The 15082-nt window shown below is 43.8% G+C and overlaps 1 protein-coding gene across 1 annotated transcript in view; it reads right to left on the reverse strand.

Moving 5' to 3' along the window:
• The window catches only part of LOC108235264 (metabotropic glutamate receptor 7-like), an 88722-nt gene that overhangs the window by 37003 nt on the left and 36637 nt on the right, over positions 1-15082 (reverse strand). Inside the window, exons 2-4 of the mRNA XM_017415162.3 lie at positions 11988-12204; positions 823-958; positions 102-256 (exon numbers count right to left, since the gene is read on the reverse strand). Of these exons, the coding sequence (XP_017270651.1) occupies positions 102-256; positions 823-958; positions 11988-12204 (508 nt within the window). The remainder of the gene's footprint in view (positions 1-101; positions 257-822; positions 959-11987; positions 12205-15082) is intronic.

A 15082-nucleotide genomic window follows, 5' to 3' on the forward strand; every position in this document is an offset into this window, starting at 1 on the left:
CACAAACACTAAACCCTCCCTCTTAATTCCAAGTGAAACCCAGAGATTTAAAAAAAAAAAAAAGAACAGACGGTGTCGTGAAGCCTGCGGTGTGTGGATACCTTTAATGGAGGAGCGTTTGGGCAGTATTGTGATTGCTCCCACCGCCACGTCCTCCAGCTGGTGAATCGGACTGCTCTTGGACCCCCAGCTGTCGGATCCAATCCACAGGAAATGGCCCACCTGATTGGCCCTCTTGGTAGCATTGAGGACTCCTCTGTAAGGGCATTCGTATGTTTATTAGGGGAGAGAAGACAAGAGAAATGTGCAGCCCTGCATCCATTACAAAAGAGCCAGAGCCAGCCTCGGGAAGCCGTCTGGACATAAAAGCCCTCACCTAAAGCTCTTCTCATTAAAGCACCAGCAAAATGAAGGATTTTAGTATTTTGCTGCTCCTGCGTGAAGCAGAGACTTGAATATTTGAATAACACAGGCAGTCTCTTTTGCTTCTTTACTTGTGCATGGATTCTTCACTTTGACTTTGCATTTGCTAAATGCTCGATTTTTTTTTTTATTGAAAAAAGAAAAGCCAACATTCCCCAGGGGGGGTGTTGTGAATGAAACAATATCTCTAATGCTTTGCTGCGCTCTGTATTCCCAGTTCTCCTCTGAGCCATGTTTGTGTTGTCACAGGTATGTTTGCTCAGCAGACACACAGCCTGGTTAAATCCGTGCTTCCAGCTCGTCTTTTAAGAGCCTCTACTCAGAAATTAAAGACCTCACCGAGGCGAGACATTAGCATGCCAGAATGAGTGAGCGCGAGTGTGCCGCGTTGTTCCTCACCGTATGTCCTCTTCGCTGGCGAAGATGATGACTGCCCGCGAGTGTTGCGTTTCCACCAGCTGCTGGATGATTTTGTCGTAATCCTCCGTCTTGGGGTTGTGGGGAATTTTCAGCGACTGGGCGATGCAGATCCCACCTTTTTAATGGGACAGGAAGAACAAATGATGAGGCCTCTGGGATGATCTCGCCTAGTCTCCCACTCTCATATACACGCACACACACAAAAGAAGCCTCAGGTCACAATAGCTGCTGCTCTTTTATGATAATCTCGCCCGTGTGGAAAGAGAAACACATCTCAACACAATAGCAAGACTCTGATGAAGCTGTTCTGCCTGACACAGAGTCTAAAGCGTATCCTCACAGTGGATACATTTACATTTTGGCAGCGATCTGCAAACCGCAGCAGCGTGCAATATAGCACTTACTGTTCAGAGTGCCTTCCAGCTGAGCGTCATTTCACAGACAGAGAGAGTTCCATGCAAACACATCTGCTACATCAAATCCAATCATCTACACCGACTGGGACACGGAGCTACAGATTTAATTGTGTAGATTTGAAGGGGGGGAGGGACAACAGCTTGTCATTGAATTTTCACTTAACGTCATAATCAAACACCTCTGATTTAAACCCAAACCAATAAAAGAGCCCAACAAGCTCAAATGATATATATACTGACGGTAACGCACTTTTGGACAGGTCATCACTGATCAGTTTGTACAGGCTAAAGAGCTTTTGTGCTATTTGTTTGTTTTTACCAAAGTGTGTCATCAGAATTGGCTTTAGGCAGATTACTAGATATTCTTTTCCACTGTTGTTATATTCAACAGCTGATTAGTGAGTAAAAGACCAGAATCATCCCCTTTCAGGGAAAAAAAAAGCCCTTTGCTCCTCTGTGGCGTGGTAATTATATGTGCGGAGGACAAGCTAACCTTTCGAGCACTTTAGATAAACAGATAATATGATAACCTGCGCACGAGAACATCCTAACTACTGTAAGCCTATACTGAAGCGGCGGCTTACGTCCCGAGTCAACAGTGTAGCTTTACCCAAACCAATTAAATTTCTCCCACTCAAGCATTTTAATCGTCGACCCAATAACCTCTCAGTTTGACTTTCCTTGAATAGACGGAGAAATGGAAGGGATCTCCTAATTGCCACTCTCCTCAGGCTCATTACTTTGATATAAACAGCTTTTAGCCGGCAGATCACACATCTCCAGTCACGATACTCTGTGGCATTTCTTCAGGCACAAGAAGGCAGAAAAATGATAACTGTTGAGCCTCTTCTTAGATATACATTTTTCTAGTATCAGCGAGCAAAGCTGGGGATTTCTCTTGATGTGAGAAAAAGACGCAGTGAGAGCCCAGAGTCTTCTCAGATGGTTGCTGGTATCCTGCCTGAGTGGACTAAACAGATAAACTGGAGATCCTGCCGGTGGCCAAGTTGCTGCTGAGGGTTTGCCGGCAGCTGGCTTTCTGGGAAGTGCTCTTACTGACAGGGGCGAGGCTGCGGGCCCTCCAAGAACGGACACCAGTCCTCCGTTTTGGCGCAGAGATCTCCCATCAGGACGCCACACTTCCAGGTTTCTGTTTCAGATGCTACGTGAATTCACACTGAACGAAACTAGCATTCTTTACAGGAATGCGTATCGCCAGCCACTTCGTCTGACAAAATAAAATAAAGCTCTCAAGTGATCTGCTAGTGCTCGACATATGTGTTGGGGCTGACTCTCAGCTACCACCACGCCGAGTCTTAGCTCAATTGGTGCAAAACTGACTGGGTTGTAGCATTTTTTGTGTTCGCAAACGCTGATTAGCTGTGGCGGCCATATTGAATCAGGTTGACTCAGAAAATTGATCAGTTGTAGGCGTAAGCCCAGTGACTTTTTTCTGAGAGTTTCATTCAAGTCTGTGCATGGGTTCCTGAGATATTTTGCTAACAGACGCACAGGCAATTACAGGACTGTCCACTTTTCAGGGTGGGGGAAGGACGATAATTAGCAGCAGCTTTGACTTTAAGGCGGCTGCATGTAGCTATCACACACGCCACAGAGGTATGGGGAAATAAAAACAAATCCTTTAGTCCACGGAGAGCTCAGGTTTTATGAAAATGCATTACGACTAAACCCTGCAGAGTTGTGTAAACAGTTATATTAGTTTAACAGGCTTGAGCAAAGATGGATTGCAGGTCACAACAGTTAATAACACCGAGACCACAAGAGCCACTGATGAAGATAAAAAGCATTTGGAGCACATCCCATCTTCTGAGAGAAATGTGCTGCGGGCTTAAAGCTGCCCGGATGGCTGCAGGCTGGCAGTTGTGCTACGCTGGCTAAATTATTAAATACCTGCAGAATACCTCATCATTTGTCAGTCAGCCGGTCGGACAGTTAGTCTGGGAGGCAGGCTCAGTGTTGTATCAGTCAGTCCGGGGCGCCGTGTGGCGAGCTGGACTGCCTTCCCTTGTCACCGGAATGGGAATGGACTTGAAAGGGTCCTCAGCTCAGACGGTGGGTTTAAAGGAGAGCGCCGCGTGTCCGTCTTGGTTGCGGTTGTCTGATGTGAGGCAGGGAAATGTCAAACTCTGGGAGAAGAAAGTGTTTTTTTTGGACCAACTTAGTGAAGTTGATTCCCCACCCCGAAAGAAGGAAAAAAAAAGGCGGCCCTGCAAAGTCACCTCTGGTTCAAACCTTCTACAGCTGTGAGAAGAGTAGGATTTCAAACAACAATAAGATTCATCAAGCTAACAGTTTCAGTGTTTAAAATTATACATTTTTATACATTTGTTTACATGTACAGTGTGTTTAAGGTCACAAACCTGAATAAAAGGTGAAAAATAAACTGATTAAAAGCCTTGGATTCATTGAAGGAATGCATATCCCCTGCTGCCATCCATGCCAGAGTTTTAAACTCATCACACGATGAGAAATGACACGGGTCAAATAACTTCACATGACATTATGCTCAATCTTACGTGATATTTTTGCAATATCTCATGATCTGTTAACACTTGGAGAGTGTGTTGTGTGAATGACTGTCAGCTGCTACCACACCCTCATTTTAGCTCAATATCTATCAATTGTCAATATCTTTTTGTGTTTTCTGAGGTCAGTTGGCAGCCATCTTGAATTGGGTTGACTGGCTTGAGTTTTCAAAGTCTTATTAAAATCCATTCAGTCATTCAGGACGTATTTTGCTAACGGTACAGACAAACAAACACACACAGACAGGCAAAAACCTTATTGCTAAGCCTTCACCTTTGCCAGAGGAAGATAGATGAAAAAAAAAGGCACAACCCAGAAATGTTTTGAGGCTCCTTGGATTTAAATAAAAAAAAAAAAAAAGAAAGCAGAGTTCAGTGCCGCTCAGGTGTTGCTGGTGTTTGTATGTCCACTCCCAGCTCAGAGAGAAAGAAATCCACTCTAAACATTTTATCTCCTCCCAGCTACAGTGTAAAATGTTAGTTTATTCACTGTCTCTCAGAAATGTAAAGCTCAAATACCTTCTTGCTTTGCTGGTTTACTTTTTATACTTTGCGAATTATCATCAGTAGCTATATCCTTCACAAGAAGAAGAAGAAAAAGAGAGGGAAATGTGACAGTGTGTTGACACTGCGACCAAATGCAAATTCTTGCATCCAGTTATATTCCCAGAGTTGGGGTTGCTGAAAACTTCTTTTTGTTTTTTTGTTTTTTTAATGCACCTTTGGCATTTTATTTAACATTGTATAAACAATTTTTTTATAAAAATCTATTGTTAACACTTGAAAATTAGCTCATGTCAGCAACATCTCTCAAATTCGTCCTTTCAAATCCCAGAGGAGTGCGCAGACGGTCAGGTCCAGGATCTACGGAGCTGATCAATGACGGATAAATTGCATAAACTGTCCTGTTAGCGCACCGTGTCGTACACGTGTTATATGATCTGTACGGGTACGCACAGCGAGTCAACGCCTTTCATGAGCAGATAAAAGCTGGATTTTAGCCGCCTAGCAAAAGGCAGAACACAAACACCGTCTCGATTTCCTGCCCTGATCTTCGCTCCATCCTCGCTGCGAGGGCGGACACACAGCACACCGAACTTTGCCTTCAAACGTTACCTTTGCAACTATGTAAGTCGTTGCAGGGGGGAGGGGGTAAATACGCAGACTCCGTAGACTTTTCTATTTGAAACAATCAGCATAAATTGGCTCCTTTAAGCACCTCAGTGGCGACTAATAAAAACAGTGGAAGTAGGATCAGTGAATAAGTAAGAGAAAACAGCTCCTCGTTGGTTTTGATTTGTAAGTCTAATCACAACCCCAGTTTGAATGCAAATGACTTCTAGAAACAATTAGACTCTGCAGGCGTTGCTGCACTGTTCTACAGTGACACCTGTACAAGTACAAACTTCTTTCAGGAGTTATTACAGCCCCAGCGCCTTGGGGGGAGAAAAAAAAGTATTCACACCATTGGAACCTTTCCACTTTTTGTCACGTTACAACCACAAGCTTCAAAGTATTTTACTGGGACTTTATGTGACAGAGCGACACAAGGAACAACTGTGACAAATGGTTTTCAAATAAAAAAAGTCCTTTTTTTCCTTCACTTCACGATCATGTGCTACTTTGTCACAATAAATCCCAGTAAAATACTTTGACTTTTGCAAGGAACTGTAAACATTTTCTGCATCCTCATCATAAAAGTAACCATTGAAAGGTTTTGAAATGAACTAATTTAGGCTTGACGCAATCCGGAACCGCTCTTGTGAAATAATAAAACAAACAAAAGGAACCTTTTGGCTGAAATGAGCAACATTTGAGAAAAAATGGTGCAGAATGTAATGCAAAAGGCAACTTCCCAACTGAAGCACGTCAGCCAAAAACGCTGCAGCGAGTGACGAGGAGAAACGCTGTACTGGTGAAGGAAATAATGGCTTCAATAAATACCAACAAAGTCTGGAAGCATACAACGTCTTTTCTTTGAAAATACTACGGCTTTGAAAGCAGGATAATGATTCTAAACGCACACAGAAATCCACAAGTGACTGCTGCAAGAAGAAAGAGTTGAAAGGTTTGCCCCGGCTCCTGCAGCCTCCTACTTAAACATCATCAAAAATCCATGGATCCGCTTCAAAAGAGGGAATCCGTGCAGGATGGAGCTCACAGAATGAGCAGCTTTTTGCAGGAACAATGGCTAAAAATCCCCCAAACAAGAACCAAAAGTCTATTTTCTAGCAACAATAAGCTGTATTTTTTTGCCAAAAACATGTGCCACCACTGTAAGCACTAAACCTGGTTGAACATTTGCTTGGATGCCTTTATGTTTTATCTTCTTATTATAAAACATTTTGGAAACGAGATTATCTTTGACCTATTTAGTTATTTGCAGTAACAAACAGTTGGATGCTGGGAGTCCGAACCTTTGATGTCACTCTAATGCGCGGCGTTAAATTCAGTGAAGAAAGTGAGGGCTGAAAGTGTTTTTTAAAGTATGTATCCGTAGAGAGTATAAATGTTGAATTTCTCTGTGCAGCAGAAAGAAGACGTGCTGCTTTGTGACAGCGAAAGCTGCTCATTATTCATTTACCTGCAGTCCTGCAATATATTACCAAAAACTAAACGCGCCGTGAACCCGGGACCTCTGCTCTGCGTTCGATTAATATGTCAAAGACAGTTTAACGATCATGATAGCCAATTTCACGAGGCCCTTGGAAGTTCTCCGCTTATCTGATCACCATAGGTCATGCACTGCATTAACTCCTTCAATTATTCATCCTCGGTGCCCTCGGATTTAAAAAATGCAGAACCCAGTGCTGGCATTTTGCTTGGTGGTATACAAATCACTTTAAATTAGAAGCTGTTGATGATTTCAACGCCTCCGCTAATCCGCCCACTCACCTTCACCCTCCAAACCAGAACGACAGAGGGGGAAACCATATTGCTTCAATCATATTTATCACCCTGACAGTCAAAGGCAGACCTGCTCCCCTCGGCCTTCCTGCCTGAACACTTGGGAGCACACCAAATTGGGTCGACATGCAGCTTTTATTCGTGTTCTCCATCTTTGTGCCCTTTCATATCCCGCTTGCCTCTCCACCACTGGCCTGGGACGAGGCAATGTGAAGGGGTCGCGCAGAGAGGTTCTGGTGTATAATTAAAGGCTCGGCCTTGCTTGAAGGAAGGCGTGTCACCCGCTGCCTTTCATGCCAGAGCTTTAAACTAAGATCATCTTATGATGAGAAGTGATGGGAGTTATATCTGTTTTGGTTCGGAAATGACGTTCTGCATGATCTCATGTGATGTTGTGAGAACTTGCGTGATGTGACAGAGCTCAGAGAATGTACTGGGAATGACTCACCACTACCACATCGAATTGTAGTTCGATTTCTGTGCAACTGACTCATTTGAAGGCATTCTTGCCCTGGGTAGGGCCGATTAGCTGTGGCGGCCAAAGTTAATGAGTTTTAGATGTACAGCCAAGAGAGAGTTTCACTAAGATCTGTCCACTGGGTCATGAGATATTTTGCTAACAGACAGATCTGACTGACTCTAACAGTTAATACTGAAATTTTAAACAAAGGCGTTGCCCAATGTGAGGCCCACAGAGTATGTTTTGTGAATAACTATCAGCTACTACCACACTAAATGGCAGCTAAACATGTGCAATACTGGCTGACTTACAGACAGTTTTAAGATGGCTAATCTTGATTACCTGTGGCGGCCATCTTGACTTGAGGTAACTCCAAGAGTTAATCAGTTGTTGACGTCCATCCAGTAATTAATTGTCTGAGAGTTTCATTAAAATCCATCCAGTGCTTCATTAGATATTTTGCTGACCGAGTTGACTCCAAAGTTTTAAAAACAGGTCTTGCGTGATCAGTTAGCGCTCGGAGTACATGTTGGGGATGACTCTCAGCTACCACCACACCAAATTTCCACTCAGCATCTACAAAATTGACTGAGTTGCAGCCTTTTTTGTGTTTGCTAAGTTTGCTTAGGTGTGGCGGCCATTTTAAATGTGTTTGACTCCAAAAGTTAATCAACTGAAGGCAGACATGTAATGACGACTTTCAGAAGCTTTTTTTTTTTCAAGTTCGTCCAGCTGACCACGAAATAGTTTGCTAACGCTGCAAACGAAGCAACACACCCACCCGGAAATGCGCAATTAAAACCCATCATTGCCCCCCGAACTTCAGCTGCGGACGATAAAATCTTCGTCTTTCCCCTCTCAGAGCAGCACATACAGTAAGTCTAATACATTACCAGGCAGACCCCCCACCCCCACCCCCCACGCCCTCCACTTGTTTCCTCTCACGAAGTTTCCCACCNCCCCACGCCCCCACCCTCTCGTCAGAGTTAAAGCCGGGCCTGAGAATGCATCGGCGTTGGCAACCCACTGCAATCAATTCCACAGTGATACTTGGTGGGAGGTTTTTCCTCAAACGCAAGTCATTTTCTTTTATCTGATGGGAAAACTGAACTCCATCGCTCTGGCCCGAGTCCAGACAGACACAGAAAAGTACAAACAAGATTTATCTCTGCCAGATTCACCTGGAGCCAGATGGAAGGTGCACAGTGTGATGGTGCCCAAACAGAGGAGAGAGACAGTGGAACAAAACAGGAGTGTGTGTGTGTGTGTGTGTGTGTGTGTGTGTGTGTGTGTGTGTGTGTGGGGAGATCAATACAGGCTGACCATCACTCCAGTCTCAGCTTGGGGTAATGGGCACCCATATTGCATTAGTGCACGAGATGGTTCTCCTTGAAGTGGTGAAGCGAGAATCCTACTAATGCATCTGACATTTTGACGCAACCGGAGCGGGCAGCCACGCTGAAATGTCTCCGGGCCTCACGGATCAGCTTGCACAGATGCTGCAACAAACACCCGCCCCACAGTGCTGCCGTTGTTATTTGCACATTTAATCCCAACACACAGAGTTTCAGAGCTGCTCTCCTTCCACGTCAGCTGAGAAATTCCAACCCCTCGCCACCCCCCCACCCACCCCTTTTTTTTTCTCGACTCAACCCGTTTCGAACGGCGTTAACGCAAAGCCGCTGCCTCTGAATGAACGCTGCGCCCGTGCAGTCACGCTACTATATAATTAATGTGTTTATTAAAGATAAATCCTTGGGTACAGGAAGCTTTTCTTTAGAGGATATATTTCTCATTTGTGTATGAATAGGAACTAATGCAGTGACTGGAGCTCCCCAGCAACAGGAGCACAAAATAACAATGGCTGTAATTCCTTACCTCTTGTGTAGCTGTTTGGGAATCATAATTATATCACTGTGTTTACTGCTCTTTGCATAAGAAAGAGAGAGAGAAGAGAAAAACATTAGCAGAAATGTTTCTGAGAAAAGCAGCAGGAAGAAAACAGTGTTTATTTCAGACCGGAGACGAATTGAGACTTCTAAAAACAAACCTTCAATCAGGACTTTTCCTAATTCTCCCTTACATGAGCTACTTCAACCACCCCCCTCCCTCCCCCCCTTCTGTCGATGCAAATTACGCAGCCGCAAACAGCTTCTTAAAGTTTTAGTGAGTGATCACACTGGCCGTGAATGCACGCAAATAAAATATTCATGCACCCTAGCCTTCTGATCGGTGCCTGTGGGATATCATTAGCTTTCCTCATTTCAGAGGTTTCTGCGCATTAGTCTATTAGAAGAATAGACAACGCTCACTCCCCTTTCGCAAATTTACAGGACTCAGATTGGGATCCGCGGAGGTGGAGGTACAGGAGGCAGGGAAAGGCGCCTTTGTTTAATCGGGGTCGGCGTTATTTTTGTGACGAGGCACCTTTCAGCCCCCGCCTCGCAGACGAACCTCTCCGGCCGTCGTGGAAGGTCTCTCTACGGGCTCCACGAGAGACACGGTGATCCGACGAAGCTGCCCGACCTGTTGGACCGCACAACAAACAAACGCAGCTTATTCTGCCAACAGCACCGACTGCTGAGTGGTGTACGTACGCAAATGGCACGCCAACAGCAGCAGCAGGGTGGAAGAGAACAGGGCGAGTGGTGCGTGTGCACAATTCTCGGGCCGCTTTCCGGCCAAACGGCGTTCGAGTGTCTGAACACAAATCTTTTACATTCATTCAAGCCTCTTCAAACAGAACAATGGACCCGTTTAGCTCAAAAGCAACACTGATGGCACTTAAAATCAAATCCCCATTATAGCTCTACTACATAATTTACTACTAATGCTGATTCTGGAGTAATTGTTCGCCTCTTTTGAAGTGGAGTTCTGTGGAAAAGGTTATGAAAAATTAATACCTTGTTGTTGATGGCTCTTTGAACAACCTCAGTTTGGGGAAATAAGAGCTTAATTCTGTCCGAACTGACATTAGCCTCAAGTCGGAGCGTAGATAAGACCAAAAGTGGACGGCAGGTAGCTTAAAACAGCTTCATTCTCAAAAAAAAATTATAGTGTTTCGTGTAAATTTGCATTAAATTATTTCAGTCAGAAAAACAACAAAAAATGATTCTGGTTTAAAGGTTTATGAAATACCATTCGCATGAGCTGCTATGAAATCTTTCAGCTCGTGCTTGTTTTAAGGCGGCAACACCGACATGTGAGGAAGCACAGGTGTATGGTACAGCACCCCCGCAGGGTGGTCCCAGCACAGGTTTTATGTCCCGCCGTCTCCGTGGAAACGAATGCGACACTGGTCTCATTAAAACAAGGAAATGCACCGCAAATAACTTTTTCCAGGAGTTGATTCACGTAGCTCCTATCTCGCTGCTGTATGTTCAAATCTGAACTGTTTTTACAGAAAGTCTTTAGCTGTAATTAGTGATTTCATGCTGAAAAGAAAGGTCAAGTGTGTGTGTGTGTGTGTGTGTGTGTGGTAGCAGGTGACTTAAAGCCCCACATCGCAGACGCTGGTCCCAAAAATACAACATGGCAGCTTGTAACCGGATCTCGTGCCATGAAATCTTACAAGATCAAAACATCGTGAAATTTCTTGTTGAGTTGAAATTCCTCTCCCAAACCTTGGCTTCAGTTCCGAACAACGAGAGAACATCTCGTCTCGTGCTGCCAGTGTGTGACTAGTCGTTAGCTTGTCTGTCTGGTCCCAATCAAAGCCTGTTTTTTTAAACTGAGGTCATTCAGAAAGGTATCTACAACAAGTAAGAAAATAACTGTTTATAGCCTTCCTACTGAACCATACTCAGAAGGTCTAAGCCACTGGTGGCTGTGGATCAGTGGTTAGAGCAGCTGCCCTCCAATGAGAGAGTTGGAGGTTTGATTCCTGGCATCAGTCACATGTCAAAGTGTCCCTGGGAAAACCACAGAACCCTCCACTGTCTCCGATGTGCTCCATCACTGTATGAATGGAGTTTAAAGCACTGATTAGACTCTATAGAAGGGTTCATTTAAATTAACTTGATAGAAATGTAATAGAGTGCTGTGTGGATGGATAAATGAAGGCACAGATTATGTTGTAAAGCTCTTTGAGTGCCTTGATTGGCCAGACAGGTGCTAAAGAAGTACAGTCCATTTACCGTCGCTTTAAGATGTCTTCTTTTCTTTAATCGCATTTTTTGCAGGAAATGTATTTCCTCCAAGAAGCCCGAGTTTTCTTTCACTTGCAACTTGCTACTGATCATTTTTATGATCTTTGGAGTCGCCGGGTCCCACGACAAGCGATAAAACACGAAGCTGAGTGAAACATAAAAGAAAAATGTAAAGTAAAACCACACCCCACTGAGCAGCTGGGAGGGGGGTCAGCTCGCTCGCTCTCTCTCTGCTTTTTTTTTTCTTTTTGAACAAAGAGGACATTTCGAACATTATTCTCTAACAAATCCTTTGCCTTTAGAACAAAAAAACAAACAAACTAATAACTACTTTAAAAAAATGAAATAAAAAAAAATATCCAAGCCATGTGTAAAGCAAAATTCTCATTGGCGTGATTGTGCATTTTCTGCGCCAGCTGTTTCTCTGTCTACATTTCCACTAACGCCCCACAACTCACTGGAGAGCTCCAGAAGAAGCTGCCAAACAGATCAATAATTCATCCACCCAAAACAGATTTTACAACAAATGGAAAATTCAAACTAATCTTTTTTTTTTTCTGAGTGAGCGAGTGCAAATGGTTTTTCTTTTTTTTATTTATAAAAGCGCCGTTTAAGATTTGAACTGAATTTGTTAGTTGCTTCCTGTTGCAAATCACCTTCTCCTTACCTGCTTCCTTGGAGAGCTGTGTGAAGGCCTCCACTCCCTTCTCCCCGTAGCTGCCTTCAGAGGCCACAGTGGAGACGTACGTCCAGTCCAGGGCTCGGATGATGTCCACCATGGCTTGCGCCTGGAAGGAGTCGGGAGGAACCACTCGCGAGAAGAAGTCGTAGCGCCTGTCGTCGCTCAGCTCCGGGGCCGTCGAAGCGTAGCTGATCTGAGGGATCTTGAGCAGAAAAAGGTGCAGGCAGAGAAAGAAAAGAAAAGAAAAGAAAGAAGGAAGTTTACTTGTAAGTTGTTGGAATTCTGGGTGCAGCCTCGTGGCAGTCGCTATGGCGACGCCTCTGACAAATCGCATTTTTGGATGGCCGTGTTCAAAATTGCTTCCCATTTGTTGTGCGGCGCGCTACATTCTCCGTGTGCCGTTTTATTAAAGTGTTCTCAGATTATTATTCCAAGTGTGATATTTGTGTGCTCTGTGGAACCTCGGCTCGGGGATTTGAGAAATCCCCACAGTGGAACGAAAAAAAAAAAAAAAAAAAGCTTTTTTTACATTTTTTTTTTCTCTCCCCTTTCTTCGCTCCCAGTTCCACAAAGCGCGGCGCCTCATATTATAGATAGAGTTTGCTCGGGTCAGCTATGCTTAAAGGTTAAAGAACTGCTTTGGTTCAACACATTCTCTTGTTCGAGATGAGAACACCGTTTGGCCACGGGTGCTAAATATAAAACCTCTTCTGGGATAAGACATAGGAAACCAGAAGGTACAGCTGGGCTTCTGTGTCTAAAAATAATAAAAGTTTTAACCCTGCAAGAGAAAGAAAAGAAAAAAAAAACTGTCATTTTACATTTCACGGCCCATTCTGTCGATATCCCTGTTTACGGGCCTCGGCAGCAGACAGACGAGCGTGATGTGAGGCTGGCAGGATGGTGGAGGTGAAAGAAACCCTAAAATTATTTTGGCTGGGAAAGGCTCACGTTATTCACAGTTTTGGCTGAGAAATGCCACCGTACCGTCCTTATCCTGTAGAGGAACACAAAAAGGAAGTTTTCTGCTTAACTGACTGGGTGAAAAATCTACCGAGCACGTGGAAGGATCCATGCTGTGCACAACAACGTCTCTGCCTGTGTCTGTAAGTGTAGCTGTCTGTCTGTTAGCAAAATATGGGATGGATTTGAGTGAAACTCTCAGAAATGAACAATTAAATGTATGTCTGCAACTGATTCAAGATGGCCACCACAGAGAACTGACATTAAAAAACACAATAATAGCTATAACTCAGACACTTTGGCAGATACTGAGCTGAAATCCTGTCTGGTAGTAGCTGAGAATCACCCTCGACTTGTGCTCTGAGCTCTCAGAAGTTGCATCCTGTTGGAGTAAAGCCTGCCTGTCTGTTAGCAAAATATCTCATGAACCACAAGAGAACTCAGTCAGATTTACAGAAATTGAGCTAAAATTTCTTGCGGTAGTAGCTGAGAGTCATTCCCAACACAAATTCTGAGTCCGAACAGGCTGACAACATCAGGCGAGATCGTGCATTTGCAAGATTTGACCAAAACGTTTCTCATTTCTTCCCAGAACAGAATTTAGTTTATGTCTCTGGCATGAGGGAACGCTATTAATCAGCAAATATTTTCTCCTCTAAAGTTGCAGCTTTAAATAAAAATTTTAAAAGTGCAACTTTAAACATTATAAAACCTGTAAAAGCCTTTGTTCACGGTGCTCTCTACCTTTGCTGCCCATGGGGGGGAAACAAGTGCAAGTGTTGATTAAAGGACACTGCAAAACAAAAGCGAAACAAACTCTACATATTTCCCATTCTCCTTTCAGCTGATCATATCAGATTAAGTTTGCAATTATGCAACATTCAATATAAACTTTTATGACCTGCATGTGCATGTCTGTTGCCCAGGCAACGTGCAGCACCGTCTCCTCCGACTGTTAACATTTCACCGAAGACCTATTGGAGAAAATGTCTTTGCAGCACTTTTTACCAACTAGCAGCACAGCATTGTTAAATGTTTCCCCCCTATGAGACCTTAATCTGTCTCAGTCTTCCTGTAATATACTGTACAAGGCTGGAAAATTCACTAGATTACCCCTGTGGTGCAAACCTTCTTTATGCACATAAGGAGGAGATCAACGTACTTTTTCATTATTTGCCAGCACTGAATGTGGAAGGGTGATAATGTTTATGCCTTTATGTGTGCGAATGTGTGTGTGTGTGTGTGTATGGTTCTCTGCAGTGGTAGCAAAATAGCTCACGAACCACTGGACAAACTGTAATCACTGGATGGACATCTACAACTGATTACCTTTTAGAGTCAACTCAATTCACGGCGGCCACCGTCAAGCCACCTTAGCAAACACGAAAATGGCTCCGACACGGTTAATTTTATAGACATTCAGCTCAAATCGGGTGTGCCAGTAGCTGAGAGTCATCCCCAACACATACTTCGTGCTCTAACAGATCCCACAGGACCTGGTTTTGAAACTACTGGAGTCAACTTCTTTGTCTGTGAGAAAAAATAGCTCATGAACTGAACTTTGGGCAAACGAAAATGGCTACACTTTCGCAATTTTCTACAGAAATTGAGCTCAAGTTTGGCGCGGCAGTGTTTGAGCATCATCCTGAACACATACGCCGAGGGCCAGATATTGTGCAAAATCTTCGCTTTGAACTTCGTCTTTATCTGTCTGTGTCATCCCTGTTTGTCTGTTAGCAAAATATCACATGAATCAGACGAGTCTGAATAAATCTCCCAGGAAGTCATTGCGTGTTCCTCTAAAACTGATTAATTTTTGGATTCAATCTGATTTACAATGACCTTAAAATGGCTGCAACATGGTCAGATTTACAGATATTGCCCTAAAGTTTGATGTGGTGGTAGCTGAAAGTCATTATCATCTCATGCTCCAAGTGCTAACAGATCTCACAAGTTCTTGTGACATTGCATGAGACTTTGAGGTTTGACCAAAGAGGATAAAACTCTGTCCTTCCTCATCATAGGATGGTCTTAGTTTGAAACTCTGGCATAAAAGGTGGTGGCGATAGGCCTTTAATTTATACAGTAATGAATGTCCGTCAGTGTCTCTTTATTTT

Source organism: Kryptolebias marmoratus, linkage group LG8, assembly GCF_001649575.2.
Source record: "Kryptolebias marmoratus isolate JLee-2015 linkage group LG8, ASM164957v2, whole genome shotgun sequence".
Classification (NCBI taxonomy): domain Eukaryota; kingdom Metazoa; phylum Chordata; class Actinopteri; order Cyprinodontiformes; family Rivulidae; genus Kryptolebias; species Kryptolebias marmoratus.